Here is a 21,488-nt window from a genome sequence, read left to right on the forward strand (position 1 = left end):
TCTATAACCTCTAAAAACGAAGACGAGTTATTCGGTCACTCGTACCAGTCGATTAGCAGACAACCCTTCGACACAAAATCTTGATCGTGACTGTCTGCCAACTCTTTCGGGCCGGTCGAACACTAACCGTTATGATCATCGGGTGTCCATGGTACTTTTTGTCTCGGTCGAACGGATCAGGTAGGGATGTTCCGAGTTTTTTTCCCCCCACTACCGCATCTCCATTTTTTCCACCCATTTCTTTCGATTTTGACCATTGGATTTTGACTTTTCTTCCCGGGGCCCCGCAGCGGGGAAAAGACTTTCAATAACAGCTATTCCCGCATTTTCTCTCAAATTAGGGTTTCAACTCAATCCAATGCAGTCCGATAGGGTTTTTCAAGCAGTAGAAAGGATCAAAATTTCCACTTCGATTATATCTGAGTAAGTTTTAAGTAGCTTCTGAAGTTTTGATTATCTGATTGTGAGTCAAGATCAGTTAGAATGTACATGGAATTACTTTTTAGGGTTTTGTTGCTATAATGGGTAGAATTTCAATTACTTTAAATGAATGAGAATACCTGGTTCTAACAGGCAATCCAATGTGTGGTGATAGTTATTGAAGTTCGAATTGATTTTCATCTGCTTGTCTACTTAATTCAGAGTTTTTACCTGATTATCATATTTCGAGGAAATAGTGGCAGATGATGAACCCTCCTCACCTGAGGTATGGGACATCATCATAGCTGGTTTTAGGGTTGTCTATGGGGTATTTTAAACTCCTCGTCTAATGCCAATATAAGTCTTCTATAGTCATTATATCTTTTGAAAATTTCATCATCAAATTTTCATCATAAATATGTAGAAGGATCATAAATCTTGCAAAGATATGTTTAAGGCATGAGAAAGGAATGTGATTCGGATTTCGGAGTCGCATTCCAACATGATGCTTGCTTCGCAGGATTAGCATTCCTAGCGGAATAGGATTCTACCGAGAGGGTGAATACCAAACATAGGTGGGGGTGAGTGTGAGAGTGAGTTTGCAATTCACTTTCTCTTGAATTCCTGAACTAAATTTATACTAGGATAAAATTATCTAGTTATTGATCCAATATCTAACATGAATGCAGGTAACCTCAGCGAACTTATATATATTCTTCGTGAAGCTTAAACCTTCATCAAACTTCATCTTCCACATGAAGGTGCCACATGATCTTTTCTCCTTTATTTTTGTATTGTTTTATAAAATTAGATGCAAAGAACTAGGTATAATTAACCAATTTTAACTTGGGAATGAAGTAGTTGAAAAGTTCTTCAAATGAAATCTACTCTCACTTATCTTTGTTTTGTTTTACTTTTTAATAAGCATTTTAAAATAGATTCAAAGAATTGGGTATAGCTGAAAAGTTCTTCAAATGCAATCTTCTCTTGTTTATCTTTTGTTTTAATTTTAAATAAGCAACAATTCAAGATTAGATGCAAAGAAATAGTTAACTTGGGAAGGAAATAGCTGAAAAGTTCTCCAAATGCAATCTTCTCTCGTTTATCTTTTGTTATACAGTTGTACCTATGAATAAGCATTTAAAATTTTCTGCAAAGTAGGTATAGCGACGAATGTTTACTTAGGAATGAAGTTACTGAAACGTTCTTCGAAGTTCAAACCTTGGATAAACTGAAAATATGAGAAATATTGAAAAGGTGTAACTTGGGATACCTGTACCAGACTAATCGTCAAGTAGGCGTAATATTGACAAGGTGTAGCTTAACAACAACTAGTTGTCCAGTAGACGTAATACACAAATGAATTTTAAAAAGGTGTAGTTTCACAACATCAATAGTAGAGTTATTATCAGTTGGACTAATAGACCTAATAATAAACGAAAGTGTAGGTATTACTCGTCAATGGTGTATGTATTAGATTTAGGTGCAAGAGGGTTCGTCATAGGCGTCACAGATAACTATTTCGCCATGTGATAAACTTTGATACTTCAGTGACACTCCCGTGCCCTTATTTCTAGTGTAGGCACCATATATGGGTGATACGTAATTTCCTCCTAATCTAAATAGGATAGTCACTTTCCGTATTCGGTATAGGTGATAAGGTGTCACTTGTATATGGTGTCAGCATTAGATTTAGTCTGCACATGGATTCACCTGAGGAGTCACCTGGTTTTTCATTAAATTAGGTTTCTAAATTCTCTGAGCTATGAAATGGGTTACTTCAGTGAATCTGCGCTGTCGTGCCTAATACTGCAACTTTGACTGAGACATTTTTATTACCCCTTCTTACGCTGATTAAAAAAATCATTTTGAATTGGCAGAGCCACAAAAGGCCTTCTCTCTCTTTCTCTGAAAACCTATAAAATAGACATGCACTCTATGGATAAAAAAGTACCTCAGGAAACTAAACTTTTAGTGAGAAGTTAAAAAGAAACGCATATTAGCAACCATGGCACTGCCACTGTTATCTCATTCCTCGTCCTTCCTTCTTGCTGACGCTCCTGCAGATGATGAACCATCTAAAACTTACGTTCTCATCATTCTTAACCGACCCCTTCTTCATTTTACACCTCTCCTTTGGACCCACTGTACTTCTCTCTCTCTCTCTCTCTCTCTCTCTCTCTATGTCCTTTCCTATACTTGTTTTTGATCATATACTATTGCTATTTTCCCTTGCTATTCTGAGAAACTTTGGGTTTTTGAGTGTTGCCTAATTATGTAAGTTAATTTTCTTGAACAGCCGCGCTACATTTGATCGCAGATAGAGGAGCAAATCACCTTTACGATGGCATGCCGCTGTTATTTCCAAATGAGGATCCTTTTGCTGTTCGAAACAGGTCTTAAGTTCATACATATTCATCTTCCGGAACTCCTCTTAGTAACCAGTTTTTTGTTTTATTAATTCTTCATACATATGGTGCTCTGTTTAATTTAGGTTCAAGCCTGATGTGATCATTGGAAAATTGGGTACAATTAGAGAAGAAGTTAGAGAGTTCTACACGAATTTGGTAAACTCCTAATCTTTTACTACCTTCTTCTCTACCACTTTTAGATTCCATGTCGATGACATAACGCTGAATCAATGCATGTAGTCTCGACCCTGATAGCTCTTTCTTATGTTTGACTCATGAATTGATTTCAGGGAACCCAAATGTTGGACTTATCAGCTGATCAGGACACCACAGCTCTGCACAAGTGCATTATTTTTGTTAAGAATGACACACCAGACCTCGACAAGTCTAATGTGAGTAGCATTTTGTATTGAAATAATTCCTTTAGCTGATCTCTATGATGATTGAGAAGATTCTTCATGTATCTTTCTATCTCAAAACGCAAATTGCACACACTGAATCACGTTGGACCAACCCTTCTTCAGTAAATGTTATCCATGATGATAAGCTAAGGGATTCAAATGATAGTGTTCCTCATGACCATTACAACTTATTGCCTATAGTTTGATATTCTAATAATGAATAATTGAGCTGCAGCTATGCATTCTAGCTGGTGACGCACTTGGGGGGAGATTCGACCACGAGATGGGAAATGTCAATGCTCTTTTAACTTTCTCGGATATGAGGATAGTTCTTCTATCTGAAGAATGCCTTATCCTACTTCTATCTAAGAACTACCAGCACGAGATCAATATCCTACAGGCCCTTGAAGGCCCGTATTGTGGTCTTATCCCCATTGGCACATCATCTTCTGTATCAACTACCTCTGGACTTGAATGGAATCTTAGTAAGTTTCTCTTTCCTTACAAAAACAATAATCTTTGTTAACATTAAGATAATGGAGTTTTTGGTGCTCTCATGGTTCATGAACTCTCTCTTTGGTTTCTGCAAGATCTGACTGCTAAGATTTCCAATTATATATGTTTGAATTTCAGATGATACAGAGATGCATTTTGGTGGTTTAATAAGTACATCAAACGTTGTTCTTAGTGCGGAGAAGGTAACAGTACGATCAGATTCAGACCTTCTCTGGACAATAACGATTTGAAGCCAGTACGAGATTGATTTATTGTTCGTATGATTCGCTTTGTATGTGTGCAAGTGTGTTTATTTTGTGTACCAAGTGTCCAAGTGTTTTTATATTCTGTGCCAGAAATAAAAATATTGATGAATGTTGGGAAGAACTTATCTAATGAAATTAATTGTTAAGAATTGTCAAGTTTACTTCTTTAAATATGTGAGCACCTTACTCATTCAAACCTTTGCAAACCCAAGTTCGAAATATTTCCTTTTATGTTATGAGATATGTTTAGTAAAGGGATATGCCAGAAAACCTAAGTGAGTTTATGAAGATGAGATTCAACCAATAAGCTCATAAAGTCAAAGTGCTTGGGCATGTTTGTTTTGAGAGTTGGCGTGGGGGGTTTGTTCGTATAATATTTAACAATCTACTTTGAGTATTAAAATGAATGAATTAAGTTGTCAACTTGATGACTTTGTCCATCTGAAAATTGAGAAAACACATCATTCCAAAAGGAAGAAGAGAGAGTTGTCTTCATTAAGGTCTTACTTTGAATCAGCAGAAGCCATCCTCTCTCTTTCTCTCTCTCATGCTTTTTAATGGAGCCTGAAAGCAAGAGCCTTAACTAACTCTCTGTTTGGTTCTGTAGAAAATATTAAAATGACACCTCTCGTACACCTCTCTCGTACTTATTTTATTAAGTCACGTTTACACCATATGACCTTTAGTCGTCTTCTGTTACAGAAGCGAGAGACACACATATCACCAACCATGGCACTGTTGTCTCACTCTTCAACATTCCTTCTTCCTTCAACTCCTTCAAGTGATGAACCATCTAGAACTTACGCTCTCGTCCTTCTTAACCGACCCCTTCTTCCAACTACACCTCTCCTTTGGACTCACTGTACTTGTTTCTCTCTCTGTCAATCCTTTCCTATAGTTGTTTTATAGTGTTGTCTAACTGTGGTTCTTTTCTTTTGGTGTTGAATAGCCAAGCTACGTTTACTCGCAGATGGTGGATCAAATCGAGTTTACGATGAAATGCCCCTCCTCTTTCCAAATGAAGATCCTGTTTCAGTTCGAAACAGGTTTTGATCAACTTCTACTTATTCATAGTCCACCTCTATTTTCTTTGTTTCAGTTCTGGTTAATTGTTCATATCCAATTTCAGAAATATGGTTTGTTTTGCTTACTTTAGGTACAAGCCTAATGCTATCATTGGAGATTTGGATTCAATTAGAGCAGAAGTTAGAGAGTTCTACACCAATTTGGTAAACCTGGTCTACTCTGTTACTACGTTATTCTTCACCACTTCTGGGTTCATGTCAATGACATTCTACTGAACACTGAATGAAGCATTTACTCCTCTAGCCTGATAAAGTTTGTGGTTATCCAACTAAAAACCGATTTGTTCATTTAGAAGTACTATCCTAACACGCTTCCTCATGTGCGCCAATATTTTGAGCCTAACACATTCCTTTCAGTGGAGCCCATGTGCTCGTTGGGCCTCTTACGCGTGCATCTACTTTGCTACCATGTTAAGTTTGTGGCAAATCCAAAACCAAAACCAAACACATTAAAGGGATATTGCGAAACTGCATTTTGATGTCGTGTTTCTATGACAAGCTAACGCATATTTATGTTTGTTCATGGATTTCAGGGAACCCTAATAGTGGATTTATCAGCTGAGCAAGACACCACAGATCTGCACAAGTGCATAAACTTTGTTAGAGATTTTACACCAAACTTGGACAAGTCTAATGTAAGTTGGAATTTTGCTTTATATTCCCATAACTCGTTGCTCTTGATTTCCAGAGCGGAGCTTGGCATGATTAAGTTTCATGCTAAATCAACTTAGAACCAACCTCGATCTTGCTGATGATCGAGAGGATTCATCATGTATCTTCCAATCTCAAACCCCAAAATTACTATATTGATCACTTAGAACCAATATTTTCTGTGTTGTAAACCCGAATAGGCTATGGGATTCTTCATAATTGTAGCAAACTTATTACCTTTGTTTCGACATGTTCATATTCTAATAGATAATTGAGTTGCAGCTATGCGTTCTAGTTGGTGATGCACTTGGAGGGAGATTCGACCACGAGATGGGAAACATCAACGTTCTCTCTTCTTTCTCGGATATGCGGATAGTTCTTTTATCTGAAGCTTGCCTAATCCTACTCCTTTCTAAGAACTACCACCACAAGATCAATATTCTACCGGACGTTGAAGGCCCACAGTGTGGTCTTATCCCCATTGGCACATCATCTTCTATATCCACAACCACTGGACTCCAATGGGATCTCAGTAAGTTTCTCACTCCTTAGAAAAAAGATCATTAACTGTCTCTTAGGTTTCAGCAATATATAATGAGTTGCTAAAATTTTCAAACGTGTTTAAATTTCAGATGATACAGAAATGCATTTTGGTGGTTTAATAAGTACATCAAACATTGTTCGAGAGAAGAAGATTACAGTTCGATCTGATTCAGACCTTCTCTGGACAATATCCATCAGAAAACAGATTTGAAGGGTACGAAATTGATAATGTTAATGCGTAATGTTTGTATCATTTGGTTCTTACGTGTTCCGCGGTGTATTTATTTTATTTGTCTGAAATAAAAGATTGATGAATGTTGAAAGAAACTTATATACTAAATGAAAAGAGTGTTTACGATTACTTCTTTCAACATTGAATGTGTGTATGTATGTATTTGAATTATTATCCTGTGGTCAATATGGCTTTTTAAGTAGATTTGGAGAAGGTTGGTTGTGTGCTATATACAAAAAGCAAAAAAGGGCAGTGGGAAATTAACTTTCAAAATGAAAAGCAAAATATAATGATAAAAAAAGGTCCTACCGGGAGTCGAACCCAGGTCGCTGGATTCAAAGTCCAGAGTGCTAACCACTACACCATAGAACCCTTGACGTGCTACGTTTCTTCGTTTCGGATTATAGACCAATCATTTCTCTTATTTTGCCATCCAAAAACCTAGTTCAAGAGGAGAGTGCCTTCTTTCGTAAAAAAGAAAGAGTAGAGAGCCTTTCCCTTCCAATTATGAAGAAGCTCTAGAGGTGGTAAGGTAGCTCGAGAATGCGATCATCCAAACAAATAAAAGATGTGTTCTTTGAGAATGTATCCCTAACATATGACCCATTTAGTAGCCCAAATGATTAGAGAGATTAGATAAAATTTTAGATGTATTAGTCATTACGTATAAAGTCTAGTTTTCAGTTTGGTTGAGTTGGTTTTTTAATATAGTCTATCTTTTTAAATAAATGGAGGTAAGCTACAATAGTTTAGTTTTCAGTTTGGTCGAAAGAGATATAGAGGTAAGCTACAATAGTTTTATATAAATGGTATAAAATAGAAGATAAATTACTATTTTTTATTCTATTACCTATTTACTCTAATTAGGCCCTTGCTTGATATAGAGCCTTCTCCAAAGTTTCTATGTCATTTTTATGCAAAATATTTTCAATTTTGGGTGATCCAAGTCCTGATCCAAGGTCTTGCTTGCATGCCCCCATTGATACCTGAACCCAACGTGTTTCCAACCCTAACCGCCCCTTCCCATAACGTGGGACCGCTGCCTGGTTGGTGTGGTCGTGAAACTTCTTTGTTTCTAAGTGGCGGTGGGTCTCTACCACCTCCAAAGCTCAGCCAATTCTTTTTTTTTTGAGAAATCGATTGCGATCTACGTTAGTTGTTACAAAGCATTGATACATCATGAAGATGTGATGAGCACGATAACTGGCTAATTTAAACCATGAATGAAAGAGACCTAAAGCCCGACAAATTATTATATTATTTATTATATATATTGTCGAAATTACATGAGATAAATCTTGATGGCAAACTGCTTCCACCAAGACTCGATCCCACGACCTCATGGGCTTAAGAGGGGTGTCCGCTGCACCAAAGGGTGGTGGACAAAAGCTAAACCTAATTGTTCTCTCTACAAGAAGTGACTTATAGGTATTAAATTTTACTGCAAAGTTAGTCATCAAAGGGGATGTAGCTCAGATGGTAGAGCGCTCGCTTAGCATGCGAGAGGTACGGGGATCGATACCCCGCATCTCCATTTTTATTACAGCCACCCGTTTCTTTTCTTTTTTTTTCCATGTAGAGAAATCCCAAACTATCAAAATCCCAAGAAAAAATCAAGTCTCAATCAGACGAGGGTTTCAATCGGTCGAAAGGATCATAAGTATATTCTTCGCTTCATTTTCATCTGTGTAAGTTTAATTTAGCTTATATTACTCCACTTCTTTGATCGTCGATTGGTTTTGAATATCTAATTGGAAACCATAGTAGTTAGTTAGATGGATGTAACTTTTAGGGTTTTGGGTATAAATGGAAGAATTTTCAGATCATTTTGGTGATAGTTTCTTAAGTAACTATTGTTTTGCATCTGCTTGTTAACCTAATTTAGAGTGTCAACCTAATAATCTTCATATTTGAAAGAAACCCATAATGCATATCAATCAGGATAATACTATCTCCCCTGATTCTTCTTCTTTGAAGAGTAGTAGTGTCTCTCGAATTCGTCAATACCCAGAACCTACTCAAAATTTCAGGAGAGAAGTTCATGCTCCACATCGAAAATCAATGTATTCTTTTTTCTCATCATTTTTTGGTCCTCCAAGGGGGAATCCAAAACCACCCAATGAGAATATTCTCAATGCTCAGTATGAGCAGAGAAAAGTTTCAGCATTTGGTACTATACGATATTATGGAAAGGATAATGAGGTTACTGATGCTGCGGTTAAAAAGTGTGTGCTTTCGAAGGATGTTAGTAGTCTTAATTCTCGGTATGAGCAGTCTAAAGGTTTAGCATTTGGTACTTTACAGCATTTGGGAAAGGATGGTAAAGTTGTGATTGATTTGGAAACTAAAAAGTGTTCTAAGGATGTCATTTCTGATGATTCAAGTGTGGAAGAACTTGAGGTTGTTGAGATACCTGCCATGAAAACCCAAAGATCTCCTTTGGTTAGTGATGGAGTGATTATGATTGATAGACTTTCAGAACGTATTGATAACGATCGTCCCACGACTTCCATGAGTGTTTCTGATTTGAATGATCACGAAGTGATGGTGGATGATGTTGGGAAGATGATGGAATCTATGTCAGTAAATCCAGGACTGGATATTCATCCACATAGAACATTGTATGATTCCGCCGAGAAGCGGAATTCGCAGTTGAATTTCTTACCTATCAAATTTGGTTCGATTAACTTTCAGGATGTATACAGAGAGCCTTTTGTCCCTCTTACAAATGATGAAGATGCTCAAGTCTCTTTTGCTTTTTTGAATTCTAATCGGTAAGATACTGCTGGAAGTTTGATATATAACATCGCCGTTTGGTAGATATGAAAATTTAAGTGCTTACCTTTTTGTAGGCGGAAAATCTTGGTCACACATCAGAACTCTAATATTGATATTACAGGCCAAATTCTACAATGCCTAAAACCAGGTTCTTGGCTGAATGATGAGGTAATTCTTTTTCCCTCTTATGGTAAGCTTATCTTGCAAGTAGGTTTCTACTAGGGGTCTCTGGGAGGAAGGTATAAGTAGTTTAATTTTAAACTAGTTTTCTTAATCTGCAGGTATTTCCTCTTTTGTAGGTCATAAATTTGTACCTTGAATTACTGAAGGAAAGGGAACAAAGGGAACCAAAAAAGTTTTTGAAATGTCATTTCTTCAATACATTTTTCTATAAAAAGGTAGGATTTGTGCTATTGTGCCGACTTTGTTTTTACTTTCCTTTTTTCCCTAGTTGGCACTTGGATGTGATTTTCTTAAGTTGTCTCAAGAGCATCCTCCTTATTCATCTCATTCTTTAGAGTTTTTTTTTTTTTGTAAATTGCTTACCCTTATCCATCTAATTTGTGATTTTGTGTTTACTTTCTTGTTTCATTTTCTAGTTGATTGGCGGGAAGAATGGCTATGACTTCCAATCCGTCAGAAGATGGACTACCCAAAGAAAGATAGGCTACACCCTTCTCGAGTGCGATAAAGTAATGCAGCTATTCTGCTTTTCACTTGTATATCGTAATTATCTTTATTTGAAATTGTTTTCATCTTTCTATTGAGTTTACTAGTGTTCCTTATTCATTGTCTGTCTCTAACTTCCTTCCTCCGATGGCGACGCTGGCGTCCTGATTCACTAGTCATAAGCCTTTCCCACCCTCACCACCGTTGAGTCATTGCACGGTGTGGTTCCGACACAGTATCGTAGGGCTTTGTAGGCTAACCAGTTGAGGAATCAGTATTTCCCTTGAATCCATCTCCTCTTCTACTACCTTTCTCTTTCCTTGTTCTATTCTTCTTACCCCTGCCATGGCCACCTTCACCTCTAAGCTTTCGTCGAACGCAAAACCTTCTGGTTCGAAAAGATTAACTCAAACTTTATCAGGATCAGGGAAAGAAAGTAACTCCTTGGAACGGTGTTGCAACATGCCAACCTCAGGTGCTTCTTCCTTGGCATGGGTTGTGATGACCAATTCCTTGGACAGACCTTCTAACCTTACTACCCCTCCGATTGGGAGTTGCGGAGACAACATCTTTATTTTGCTTTGGGAGATCAGTGAAAACGACCATGGACCTTCTATTGACCTATCATCTTCCACCGCTGCTTTTCCCCTAGGCTCGATCAATCATACCTCGAATCCATCATCTACAAACCAAGGATTAAATTTAGGTTGCGGTGGAAATTTCGGTCAACCCGGAAATAGAAATGTTTCTACGTTAATGTAGAAATTTTACAAATCTATGGAAAGAAATGCGATGCAATTGCATATAACAATATTATTAAACCATTATGAAACATAAAATTGATGTACATAACGAATTAACATAATACATTTGTTTGATGGGTATCAACAGTTACAGTGTTACGACGGGGAGTAACTTGAATAACTTTTAGTCAATAACACCCAAAAGATAACATTCTTCCTGATAATATAATAGTTAATAGGTAACAAACTTTGTTAGTTTGAAAAGGTGTCGTCAATTACACTGTTATATCAGGGCTGTTGCTAAGATAAAATCACTTTAGGCAGTTAAGTCAAGGAATAAATCATTGAAATAGATTTTAAAAACATTAACAACGTAACATAAAAAGTCAAGAGATATCTATGAGAGATGAAGATGAAAAAGATGAAGGAAGAAATATGTTTTTAATTTTAGTTTCTCCGGATATATTTCTAGATTTCCATTATGTCGGTCGAAATTTTCTTCATGTTGGTAGAAACTATGCAGGAATTAGTTATAAGTGTGATTTCGTGCACCTAATCTAAATTTAGGAAATATTTCGCGAAATTTCATTCCTTGCTACAAACCTCCCCTCTACGGCCGCTACCTCCCCTCGTGCAATGTTTGAGGCCTCGCCCTCAAACACGACCTGCAGACTGTCCTAGTGTAGGAGCATGAACTGATTGTTCTTACAGTTGTTAAGGATCCACCTTGTTTCCCACGAGCATAACTGATTTGTTCAACAGAGGATACCAAGGCAGCACGGTCAGATCTTACAGTAGGCTTCTGACGATTAGCACGTTGAATATGAGCAAATGCCTCACTAGTTAAGTATATCTTTATCTGACAATATTTGTGGCCCAATATGAGTTAAGTTAGGACTCAGCCCTGACAAGAATTTAGAGACTCAAAATTCTTCGCATTGCATTCATTGAGTCTCAATGTCATTGGTGAGAGGAATCGGCTTTTCATTTTTTTTACTTCACTGTGAGGTAGCCAGTTCAGTTTGGAGTTATTCCTCTCTAGCTTGGAGATAATTTGGGTCCTTCCTTTTTCTACCGAGGACACCATCTTAGCTTGGGATGGTATAAAAGAGAGCAAGAATAGGAAGCAAATTTTGGAGCTTATTCCTAAGGCAGTCATATTGGCTTTATGGAAGGCCAGAAATGAGAGCATTTTCAAAGGGAACAACCTAAGTCAGGAAAGCATCTTGTTATCTTCGAAGTGCTTCATCTACCTTTGGAGCAGGAAGCTTCATTGGGCTAAACATCTGTCTTTTCTATGACATGGTGGAAATTCGGCAGCTTTTATTTTTCTAATGTAATTTTTTTTTGTCTTCTTGCCTTCCTCTGTTGCAGAGGTTAAGGCTGCTATTTACGTTCTTCAACATTCTTAGTCTTTATTAATTCTAAGTTTTTTAAAAACTTATGTTGTTGCAGATATTTGTACCCATCCATAAAGAGATCCACTGGTGCTTGGCCGTTATCAATATAAGGGATAAAAAGTTCCAGTACCTTGATTCCCTAAGAGGCGTGGATAAGCAAGTGCTAAACGTACTGGTACGGTTATATTATCGACCGTTTCATCTAAAACTATGTAGCAGGGGATTAATTGGTTCGCTTATTAGCATAGCATATGAACTGGAACACGAAAATCTTTTTAAATATCTTTGTTTCTAAAGTTGGTTTTAATGGTTTCAGGCTAAATATTTCGTCGATGAAGTAAATGATAAAAGTGCAGAAGCCATAAACTTAGACTCTTGGAAGGTAGAATATGTTCATGATCTTCCACTACAGAAGAACGGGTATGTAAAATTTACTCAAGTACAACTCTGAATTTTGGCACAGTTTCGACTTTCATATTTAGCATCCGGAGTTTCTAGTTGCATTTAAAGACAGTATAGATCTGAGGTTTAGATTCAATTTCGAATGACAGGTCAGACTGTGGCATGTTCATGATCAAGTACACTGACTTCTATAGCAGAGGTTTAGCTCTTTATTTTGAGCAGGTAACTCATGTTTCATGTCTCATCTCTTGTTATTGCATGACCAGCATCTCTTTCAACTTGTGAATATAAAAAATGTGTATTGTCTTGGATTCATGACCCCGTCAGAATATATATAAAATAAATTCCCGCTGCTACAGAGAGATCTAAATCGGATTGCGTCAAATAAGGGGCTTCCATCCAAATCCTGTTCTGCTAGGGGTGGGTATGATCCACCAGATCAGAACTACCCGAAATGAAAACCTAACTAAAACTTGTACTCCTCTTTCCCATCTCGTTACCTCATTCCTCACTCTTCAAGCCTTAACTTTTTATGGTTTCTTGATTAATTCTCTCTTTTTTAGTGAAACAAGAACAAAAACTAAAAAAGAAAAGATGATTGTTGATTCTAGATTACCTTTTGAATAAGTTATACTCATGTTGTAACTCTATGTTGATCGAAATTTATGAACATGATCTCATTACAGGAACACATCCCCTATTTCCGGAGGAGAACGGCCAAAGAGATCCTGAAGTTGAAAGCTGAGTGAGCCTGACGAGAAGTGACCAGATGTATAGCTCCTTGTCGGTAAATCAACCATTTTAAAGGTTTTTGGATAACTCAAGAGCGATAGAAGATAGTTGAATCTGATAGTTCCAATTCAGAGAATGTTTGTTTGATACAAATAAGATTCCACCAACCTTGTCTCATTGTTAAATATTTCATCCAAGTTATACTGGTTTTACCCATTTCTTTTTTTAAATTTTTACCACGTATGGTATGAAAAGCATCGGTAAAAAGAGCTTAGAATTTAAGGCAGGAAAAGATTTCAGTTTGCTTTCCATACCTTGTATAATCCTGTACTTGTTTGTAGTAAAGCTCCTCCCATATTTCCATTATACGAAATTGATTGGTTTCCTGACATAATGAACAAGTTCACTTCGGTTTGATGGTAATTGGTTACATTGTCTAACGTATTATTAGAGAAATCAAAGTTTGAAGTTTTTTCGTAAAATAAAAAATGTTCTGAGTAATTTTGGAAGATGTTTAAATCTTGCTCTTCTGCTTTGATAATGTATTAATAACAATAGTTTTTACAGCATACATGGAACTGATTGAAATCAAAGCACTTTCCCTCCCTTCTTTAAACACTCAAATGTTCCAAACTTGGCAACGAAAACACAGAAAGGATTCTTCACGCCCTTACTGGATAGTCAGCAAACTCCATGAATATGTGTCACTGGCTTCTTTTCTGAAACTTCAAGTTCAGACCAAAACTCCCTGCTGGTAGAGAGCAACTGTACATATGGAATTGGAAGTCTGTTTTGACAATTGAACAGCATTACAAGGTTAAACAAAAGAAATGATAAATTACAGGCAGATGATGGTGGTGGCGATGGTGATGATTTTGGTTTTGGTGGTGGTGATGATTTTGGTTTTGGTGGCGGTGCTGCTGATGGTTTGGGTGGTGACACAATTTATGTTAGGAGTCTCCCAAGTAATTGAAAACCCAGATTAACGAGGGACCCTTTTCCGGCTAAGTATTTCTTGTTCTTTCAATCGATGTTGAAATCTTGCGAGGCGAGCTTGTAGACTAACTAAACTTGCTGCTTTTCGTGACAAAACAAAACTTAACTGTGTTACATAGTTGTCGATGAGACTTCCAGGTTGATCTACTTCTGCCAATAGCTTCATCTCCTAAATTTGAAGCGAAGAGATAACAAATACAGAAAGTTGAGTATTCAAATCCAGGAATAAAAATATATTACGTTAATGGCATTGTAGTTTATAGAAATGGATTAAAGTTAAGTTTTCGTCGGACTACATTATACTGTTTTGACATATTCAAAAAAGTAATTGTTAATTAGAAAGAATACTCACTTCTCGAACTATCTCCATGGTGTCTTCAATTTCTTTCCTATGAGCTGCAATTAGTGCTTCTTCTTCCTGATGTATCAAGGACAAGATAAACTTTAAGGACAGCTAAAAGAGAAAGTATCAATCAAAAAGGGAAAATGAAGCATATAATTGGTGTAATTGATGTCCTGACCTCAAGAATTGCATTGATATCTCCATCCTGAGTAACATAAGCATTTTGTCTTGCCCCAACATTGTTCGAATTAGATTCAGAAGTATTTTGCTGCTTGTAACTTGTAGTGGACAAATCAGGTGCACTATCTTTCCTAGATAAGTTCCCCTGCTTATCCGACTTTTCTTCCCTGTATGTTTTTCTACGAGTTGGAGAAACCTTCTGCACTTTCTCTTCCTCTAGAGTATTATTTGAATTTTGAGCAGAGGAATAAGGTTTCTGACTAGTTGAACCACCATAAGTGTTTTTCGAGTTGACTCTCTCTCTGTCCAGAGAACTAGAAGTCACGGCACTTTCCTCCCTCCCATTGAAAAGGTGTGATGGAAGACTAGAAGGTTGTTCCCTGCCATTGGAGAGGTATGATGGAAGACCAGATTGCTGTTCCCTCCTATTGAAAGGGTTGTTCGAGGGCACACTAGAAGGCTGTTTTCCAAATTCAGGGAGAGCATTATAGGAAGAGGGTTCTCTTTCTACACCTCTTCTGCCTCCATCCACCACTTTCTTTTCTTGAGTTGGTTCAAAAACATACTCAGACTCCACAGAAAGTGGCAAAGATGATGTTGACGAAGATTCCTTATTTGTAGGTATCAAGGAGCCTGAGGCCTGGTCCTTTTTGGGATTCCCGCTCTTTGATAGACTTTTAACCCTGTTCAGTCAACAGTTGCCTTTTATTAGATAAACATCATCAGAAAAGTAATCTGGTGCAGTAAGACAACAAGAGCTTACCTATCGGCATATCTCAGAGTATTGACTGTATGTTCACAAGATCCTGCATTTGGAGAAATACAAGAGATCATCACAGTCCTTGAGTTGCCAACAAAAGAATCACGGAGCACTTCTGTGAGCTTGCTTCCACGAAACGGGATATGAATTTGGTCATTATCAAGAGCACGGATACACTCCTTCAGGGCTAAAAGGCTCTTGTTGATTTCTGCCCCTTCAATCCTGAGTGGAGAAAACAACCCATGAGACTACAAATAAGGATGACAGTAGATTTTTGAAGTAACTCGATAGATGTCATCTTGAGATCTAGCACATTAGTTCATTGTCGAATATTCTTGACCTTGTGGTTTGTAAGAACAAGACATTGAGTATACTGTACTTCATTAGATAACCAATAAATACAAACTTAGATGTCGCTAAAACTTAGATTTTTATCATGCGAGTTGAACCTGAGTACACACTTCGTAAAAAATAAATAGATGCAGCGAAAATCTCATTTTACCACTTCTTAACATACTTAAAACAGCTATCCACGGGAAAACGACTTCGTCAGTTCCCTAAGAATTGACCGTCGAAACAACGAAAAGAACTTCAGAACTTACCGTGTTTGCCTGTCATTGTCAGTAGTGTCAGCACCGCGCTCGCTGCCTGCAAGATCAATAAAAGAGATCTTCCCCACAACTTTGCCAGGCTTGGGTTCAACCACTTCATTTAGCCTTCTAGATCCTTTTACTTCATGATGCTTCTTAATAACGAGTTGTAAAATAGCATGAGATCTTGACGATTCCTCATTAGCACCAGTAGATCCCGTACTTCTTGATGCATTTCCCCTCTCAATATATTCTTTAACAATCTGTACATCCGCGACTTCAAATTCCTGTAGCCCAACTATACAAACTTGTTGACGGCCATCTTCTCTCATGCAGAGTTTTCTAGTTAAGAAGATCAACAGATGATATATGATTATCAGTATTTTTTTTCCTGAAAGGTCAATTATTTCCTCTATACTAAATCAATGAATGCAAGAATGGACATAAGTAAACTCACAAAACAACCTAAAACTGCAGCTGAAAAACCAACATCTTAGTTGGATACGAGATTCAGAGCGAGACAAGATTCGACCATTAGATAGTGTTCAGACTCGCTTGTTCAACCAAGTAGTTATTTGGTAGGTATCCGTATTCCTAACGTCCATAACTATACGAAAACTTATTAATATGAAAACTCATTCGAACCCACGGGTATCATTTCCAAGTTATTCACAGATTGGGTATTTTGACACCCTGACCAATGATTTCCCCATACATACAGCACCCCTGTTTTATAAGTGCTCAAAACAATACATGACTCGCATAATACTTGCATATTAAAAGGCCATTAAACCCACAAGACCATAACAATCAACAACACACAAAGGAAAAGATGAAGACCTTCTGTCACTGAGAAGATCATAAAGTTTTCCTCCATATATCTCAAAAAAGCTAAGCCACAACTTGAATTTCTGATTGCGATGTGTTGGATGATGCAATAACCTAACGATGTCCTCCGCAGCTCTGAGAGGCAGAGGTTGCATAGTGAATGTTTTACCGCTACCTGAAAAGCACATCAGCGAGTACAATCAATGAATCAAACAATAGTACAAAAAATGAATATGAAAAGCTGTTTATCAGATGGAGTTCTCACAAACAAAGGGTCAAAATATGTGCCAACGGCAGATGGATATAACAAGAACAAGGTCTCGCCCAAATACCCCTAGTAATGCATCTAAAGGAACTTATGATAACTTTCTGACTCGCTCGTTTAATTGGTAATAGATAGTTTTGAACGAAGAAAAGAAAGAAAAAGAAAAGAGAGTTTTGAAAGATCTTACTCACCAGTTTGACCATAGGCAAAGCATGTCGCTTTTGTTCTCTGAAAAATGGTAGGTATAATTGGCTCTACGGTGTTACGATATACCTGTTCAACAAACAAATATGGAAAGCAAATCAAGCCTTAGATTCTAATGAGAAAAATGACAAATACAAGGTAGAATTTGGATATACAAGTGTGCAGAAATACATTTTAACAAAACCGAAAAAGCTTTAAAATAAAACCAAACAGGGTGGTGCAAATTCCAACACTTTTTGGGGCAAAACTATGATGATGAAGCCAAAAAACGAATTTACTACAGAGTTTCTACATGAACTAGAAATTCTCAAGCTTCTGAAATCCATATGCTACCTCATCATTAGACACGTGCTCATCTAAAACAGCGTCAAAACAAAACTCGTGCTTCTCCACATAAGCAGTCAAGTCCACCTTCACATCACAAACAAAAAGTTAGCCCATACATAGAATAACGAAGATAAGGTCACACATCCCTCTCCCATCTTATCTCAGGATTTATTTTTATATATTATATATCAGGATTAACTGGTTTAAATATTTGAACGGTTTAAATTCCTTCACTTAACATAAGTAGGATATTCAGTAGTAACATATCTGCAACCAACCTTTAGCTTGGGCTCATGGACAGTTAAATATGCCTCGTCAACCACAGTTACAATATCCTCCTCCTTACGTGACAGCTCCTTCTTGTTTAAAGGCCTTTTACGAACCTATAATTACAATGGAATATGACCAAAGTCAGTAAGTTTCAACAACGTCTCAGCTGATTTCCTTGTCTTGGTATATAATCATTAGATTGCTTTCGGAGATTTTTCTTATATGCAAATATTTAAATTTTTTTTTTTGAATAATTTGATTGAATTAAGAAAAGGAGAAGAACAAATATTTAAATTCTCAGAAAAAAACGATTTCGTGACCATCATTCAATACAATAACAAGCAGTAATAGCATTATAGCAAATAACCAACTTACCACAACTTTAATTTTGGCCAGGTTGCTCTCCTTCGTGGTAATATCCTTTTCATTCTGCACAAATCTGATGGAAGGCTCTGTGGTTTGCCCTCTTTTTGATCTAGTAGGCACCACATCAAAATCATTATCGAACCCCCTTGGATCAGCAGGCATAAAGGGCGATGGCTCGAAGGCTTCTGACATAACATCCTATGGAGGAGATACAAATGATATTAACAATTGCTCACAATAAATATCATTCTGGTAGCTAGTTAACGATGATAATATACATATATATATATATATATATATATATATATATATATATATATATATATATATATATATATATACAATATTGAACAATTTGAATTACACGATGAAAACATTTACAAAGAGAACCCCTTGGGGAAGGGATTAAAAAAGATAAAAATTACAACAAATGGACAAAAGTATCCCAGTTTTCCGCCATGTCCATAAAAATTCTATGTTTAGCCCATTAGTATCTTATACTCCGGTGAAAAATGAGGCTTTTAGAATTGAAGAGGATAGAGTCCTTGTGCATCCTTTTCCTCGAGAAAATGGCATTATTCCGAGCCTTCCAAGAAGCCCAAACCTCAGCTTTTGGAACCAGGTCCTAGGAGATGCTTTTTGTCTTTGTTCCCTTTGATGCCTTACCAAGCCATTAAGACGAGGGAGGTAGGAAGACACCAGACCAAATTAAAACTTATACATAAGTAATATATTTCATGAAGACAAATTTTTGTAGTTACTACCAGGTAACTGTGCTGATTCAGGAATCTTCTTAGTCAAATCCAAGCTGAGTCTCGAGCCCAGCAGTTCCTTAAAATTTAAATAACTTGATTTCTACCAATGTAAACACATAACACTGATTTTCTTTTTATAAAGTATAACAGTGATATTTATATAATGAGTATGATAGTAACATGATATAATAAAGGTTGCAAACAGAGTATACCCTAAAGCACTGTACCTCTGGAATAAGCTCGGTGTCATCCATGGCATGAAGATCTAAAAGCCCAGCACCAAATTCGCCTCTGAGTTCATGGGAAAAAAAGCCATCTGCTGCAGGTACCCCTCCCAAACTTTGAGCAGTTGGGGTGTATGATTCTGAACCAGAGTCCCCATTCAAATTGAGGTTCCTTAACAATTTAAAAAGCTTTTGCTTCTCTTCTGCAGATTGTGCTCCGTAACCCTTCGTATCACAGAAGTACAGAACCAGCATTATTAAGAAGCAAAAAAAAAAGTTAATTTACATATGAAATAGGAAAACTTGGAACAAATTTACCAGATATACCTTAGGTGCAAGAAAAAAACAACTACCAGCAAGGAAAGAATACTTATTAACAACTGACTGGAAGTAAAGTACAATTGAAGTTGCAAAAGAGCGAATTCTAGAAATTCATTAGATATGCATTGTTGTGCACTTCTCGAGGCAAAATATAGGTGTACTGCATCAAAATTTACGCCTTCGTTTTGTTGTTCTTTCCTCTCTTTTTCTTTACTTGTCGAGGTAGTCAAATGGGTAGAGCTGACCGAAAGCACTCATATCCATTAACTTTCAAACTCAAGAAAATATACTATCAATAGAACAAAATACTATTACTACATTAAAATATATGACAATGACATTGAAGCTACGCCTCTCTACCGTCTTGCATTGTCAAAGAAAACCGCATCGAAGCAGAAAGACATTTTTTTTTAACATTGCTATTTGCCATAAGAAATGAAAAGCATTTTAAATAAATAATGCGATAAATGTCAAAATTCATGTTGCTGTCTGCTAAGCCACGGAAGGAGAGGTATATGCTCACCCAAGTTGTGGCCAGCATAATAGTCGTGTAGAATGGAGATAACAATGGATCTGAGGATTCCTCAAGTAGAATACAATTGGAGTTGCAAAAGAACAAATTCTATAAATAAATTATAAGGAATAGGATCCTCTTTCACCGAAAAAGTGAAAAATATTTTAAAAAGATAATGAGATAATCGTCAAAATCCGTTTCACTATTGGCTAGACCAAGGGAGGCGAGCTGACCTAGCACTAAAAGAGCATACTAATCATGTAAAATGGAGATAACCATAGGATTTGGGGATTCCTCCCCCACCAAACACTATTCAAAAGTCACAAGTTATAAAGCTATTCGACAAAGATACCATGCAACCCACAACTTGAGAGCGAAATTTCTATATGCTCCATCATGCAAAAAAGGAATCTAAATGGAAATGGTCCTGAAAGCAACTGCAAAAACGAAGATATCAATTTTTCCATACCTGCATCAGTAGATTTGGTAAGAACCGATTGTCAATCCCCGTTGAAGAGACAGGAGAACCCAAATGCTGCAAACCAGCAGACTGAAGCCACCTTGCCATGACAGCATCTCCCGCATCACTTGAGGAGCCGGTGTTATGTAAGGATCCACCACCAGGGTGATCATACAAAGCAGCTGCCGCAGCAGCAGCGTTGCTCTGGTGCATATGGCCACCCATATGGTAATGAGACCGGCGTTGGGGAGCCAATTTTTATAATTTCTAAACAATCACTGCAAGTTAATCAATTATTCTAATTAAGAAACCTATAAAGTCAAATTAACCATAGATTGATACAAAGAGCAAAAGAATAATTAAGAAACTGAATATCAATCAAAACATTAACGATTTCCCTCGCAAATCTGAGATTTAAATCCACCTAAATGCTAGTGATCTTATTCAAATCTAACCTCAGCGAAGATTTAAAAGCCATTTCCGATAAATCAAAGAGGAGAAATGAATAAATTAGTTACCAGATTCGATCCGAAATGATGCGTTTGTCCGTACCGGCCGGAATTAACAGGAACGTTATTGCTATTCAGATCTGGAGTGAAACTGGAGAAGATCGAAACCCTATTTTCGAAGTTTGTACGAAGCTTTAAATCTCTCTACTTTCTCTCTCTCTCTCTCTCTCTCTCTCTCTCTATATATATATATATATATTTGAAGACGAAGGCGGATAATGGCAAAGCCAGCACGCTTAGAAGAGAGGAGTACGCTCTCATGTCATAGTTAAACAAATAAGATTGGATGTTACATTTCATCGTGTCTACCAATAAAATTAGGAAACATTTCATTAATTGAAGAAAGGG

At 37.0% G+C, this 21,488-nt stretch overlaps 4 protein-coding genes and 2 non-coding genes across 15 annotated transcripts; 4 read left to right on the forward strand and 2 right to left on the reverse strand.

Annotated features, from left to right (window-relative positions):
- The first annotated feature begins 302 nt into the window (after positions 1-302).
- Positions 303-4,164, forward strand: LOC147551345 (thiamine pyrophosphokinase 1-like). Of its 8 annotated transcripts, none has more exons than XM_086672595.1 (8): positions 326-423; positions 941-1,013; positions 1,110-1,181; positions 2,720-2,816; positions 2,915-2,987; positions 3,122-3,223; positions 3,468-3,717; positions 3,866-4,164. In XM_086672595.1, exons 4-8 carry the CDS (start codon positions 2,770-2,772, stop codon positions 3,976-3,978), a joined length of 585 nt encoding a protein of 194 aa, XP_086528721.1. In that variant the 5' UTR covers positions 326-423; positions 941-1,013; positions 1,110-1,181; positions 2,720-2,769; the 3' UTR covers positions 3,979-4,164. The 8 variants fall into 8 exon arrangements, with proteins under 8 accessions (XP_086528724.1, XP_086528721.1, XP_086528722.1 ...); XM_086672596.1 differs by having other exon boundaries at positions 332-423; positions 941-1,001; XM_086672597.1 differs by having other exon boundaries at positions 332-423; positions 941-995.
- Positions 3,866-6,675, forward strand: LOC147551346 (thiamine pyrophosphokinase 1-like). Of its 2 annotated transcripts, none has more exons than XM_086672590.1 (6): positions 3,866-3,983; positions 4,943-5,039; positions 5,150-5,198; positions 5,612-5,713; positions 6,012-6,261; positions 6,362-6,675. In XM_086672590.1, exons 2-6 carry the CDS (start codon positions 4,993-4,995, stop codon positions 6,481-6,483), a joined length of 570 nt encoding a protein of 189 aa, XP_086528716.1. In that variant the 5' UTR covers positions 3,866-3,983; positions 4,943-4,992; the 3' UTR covers positions 6,484-6,675. The 2 variants fall into 2 exon arrangements, with proteins under 2 accessions (XP_086528716.1, XP_086528715.1); XM_086672589.1 differs by lacking the exon at positions 3,866-3,983 and adding an exon at positions 4,423-4,855 and having other exon boundaries at positions 5,150-5,222.
- Positions 6,676-6,804: 129 nt separating this feature from the next.
- TRNAQ-UUG (transfer RNA glutamine (anticodon UUG)) lies at positions 6,805-6,876 on the reverse strand. Its single transcript has one exon. It is a non-coding gene; the product is annotated as a tRNA-Gln (tRNA).
- A 1,068-nt stretch (positions 6,877-7,944) lies between these two features.
- LOC147551348 (ubiquitin-like-specific protease ESD4) lies at positions 7,945-13,651 on the forward strand. The gene is made up of 8 exons (XM_086672068.1): positions 7,945-9,278; positions 9,357-9,450; positions 9,582-9,680; positions 9,882-9,974; positions 12,150-12,269; positions 12,411-12,514; positions 12,646-12,718; positions 13,183-13,651. The coding sequence occupies exons 1-8, from the start codon at positions 8,431-8,433 to the stop codon at positions 13,243-13,245; spliced, it is 1,494 nt and encodes a 497-aa protein (XP_086528194.1). The 5' UTR covers positions 7,945-8,430; the 3' UTR covers positions 13,246-13,651.
- TRNAA-AGC (transfer RNA alanine (anticodon AGC)) lies at positions 7,966-8,038 on the forward strand. Its single transcript has one exon. It is a non-coding gene; the product is annotated as a tRNA-Ala (tRNA).
- Positions 13,652-13,739: 88 nt separating the features above from the next.
- Positions 13,740-21,488, reverse strand: LOC147551350 (kinesin-like protein KIN-13A). Of its 2 annotated transcripts, none has more exons than XM_086672066.1 (13): positions 21,150-21,488; positions 20,641-20,909; positions 19,340-19,561; positions 18,367-18,555; positions 18,000-18,104; positions 17,728-17,805; positions 17,382-17,463; positions 16,938-17,100; positions 16,110-16,439; positions 15,511-15,729; positions 14,746-15,430; positions 14,577-14,642; positions 13,740-14,393 (listed from the first exon to the last, which is right to left on the reverse strand). In XM_086672066.1, the coding sequence occupies exons 2-13, from the start codon at positions 20,854-20,856 to the stop codon at positions 14,211-14,213; spliced, it is 2,538 nt and encodes an 845-aa protein (XP_086528192.1). In that variant the 5' UTR covers positions 20,857-20,909; positions 21,150-21,488; the 3' UTR covers positions 13,740-14,210. The 2 variants fall into 2 exon arrangements, with proteins under 2 accessions (XP_086528192.1, XP_086528193.1); XM_086672067.1 differs by having other exon boundaries at positions 18,367-18,613; positions 18,700-19,561; positions 21,150-21,424.

This window comes from Eschscholzia californica, unplaced genomic scaffold (assembly GCF_041429995.1).
Source record: "Eschscholzia californica isolate CP2 unplaced genomic scaffold, dmEscCali1.0.p SCAF_3, whole genome shotgun sequence".
NCBI lineage: Eukaryota > Viridiplantae > Streptophyta > Magnoliopsida > Ranunculales > Papaveraceae > Eschscholzia > Eschscholzia californica.

Excerpts from the sequence above, each read along its gene's own strand:
- LOC147551345 (XM_086672600.1), top strand. The coding sequence starts at position 2,429 with ATGGCACTGCCACTGTTATCTCATTCCTCGTCCTTCCTTCTTGCTGAC. Across the intron at positions 2,817-2,914 it reads CCTTTTGCTGTTCGAAACAG|GTTCAAGCCTGATGTGATCA; the intron begins GTCTTAAGTTCA and ends TGTTTAATTTAG. Across the intron at positions 3,224-3,467 it reads CAGACCTCGACAAGTCTAAT|CTATGCATTCTAGCTGGTGA; the intron begins GTGAGTAGCATT and ends ATTGAGCTGCAG.
- LOC147551346 (XM_086672589.1), top strand. The coding sequence starts at position 4,612 with ATGACACCTCTCGTACACCTCTCTCGTACTTATTTTATTAAGTCACGT. Across the intron at positions 5,040-5,149 it reads CCTGTTTCAGTTCGAAACAG|GTACAAGCCTAATGCTATCA; the intron begins GTTTTGATCAAC and ends TGCTTACTTTAG. Across the intron at positions 5,223-5,611 it reads GAGAGTTCTACACCAATTTG|GGAACCCTAATAGTGGATTT; the intron begins GTAAACCTGGTC and ends CATGGATTTCAG.
- LOC147551348 (XM_086672068.1), top strand. The coding sequence starts at position 8,431 with ATGCATATCAATCAGGATAATACTATCTCCCCTGATTCTTCTTCTTTG. Across the intron at positions 12,270-12,410 it reads AGCAAGTGCTAAACGTACTG|GCTAAATATTTCGTCGATGA; the intron begins GTACGGTTATAT and ends TAATGGTTTCAG. Across the intron at positions 12,719-13,182 it reads TAGCTCTTTATTTTGAGCAG|GAACACATCCCCTATTTCCG; the intron begins GTAACTCATGTT and ends ATCTCATTACAG.
- LOC147551350 (XM_086672066.1), bottom strand. The coding sequence starts at position 20,856 with ATGGGTGGCCATATGCACCAGAGCAACGCTGCTGCTGCGGCAGCTGCT. Across the intron at positions 17,806-17,999 it reads TCCATGAGCCCAAGCTAAAG|GTGGACTTGACTGCTTATGT; the intron begins GTTGGTTGCAGA and ends TGTGATGTGAAG. Across the intron at positions 17,464-17,727 it reads AGCACGTGTCTAATGATGAG|GTATATCGTAACACCGTAGA; the intron begins GTAGCATATGGA and ends TTTGTTGAACAG.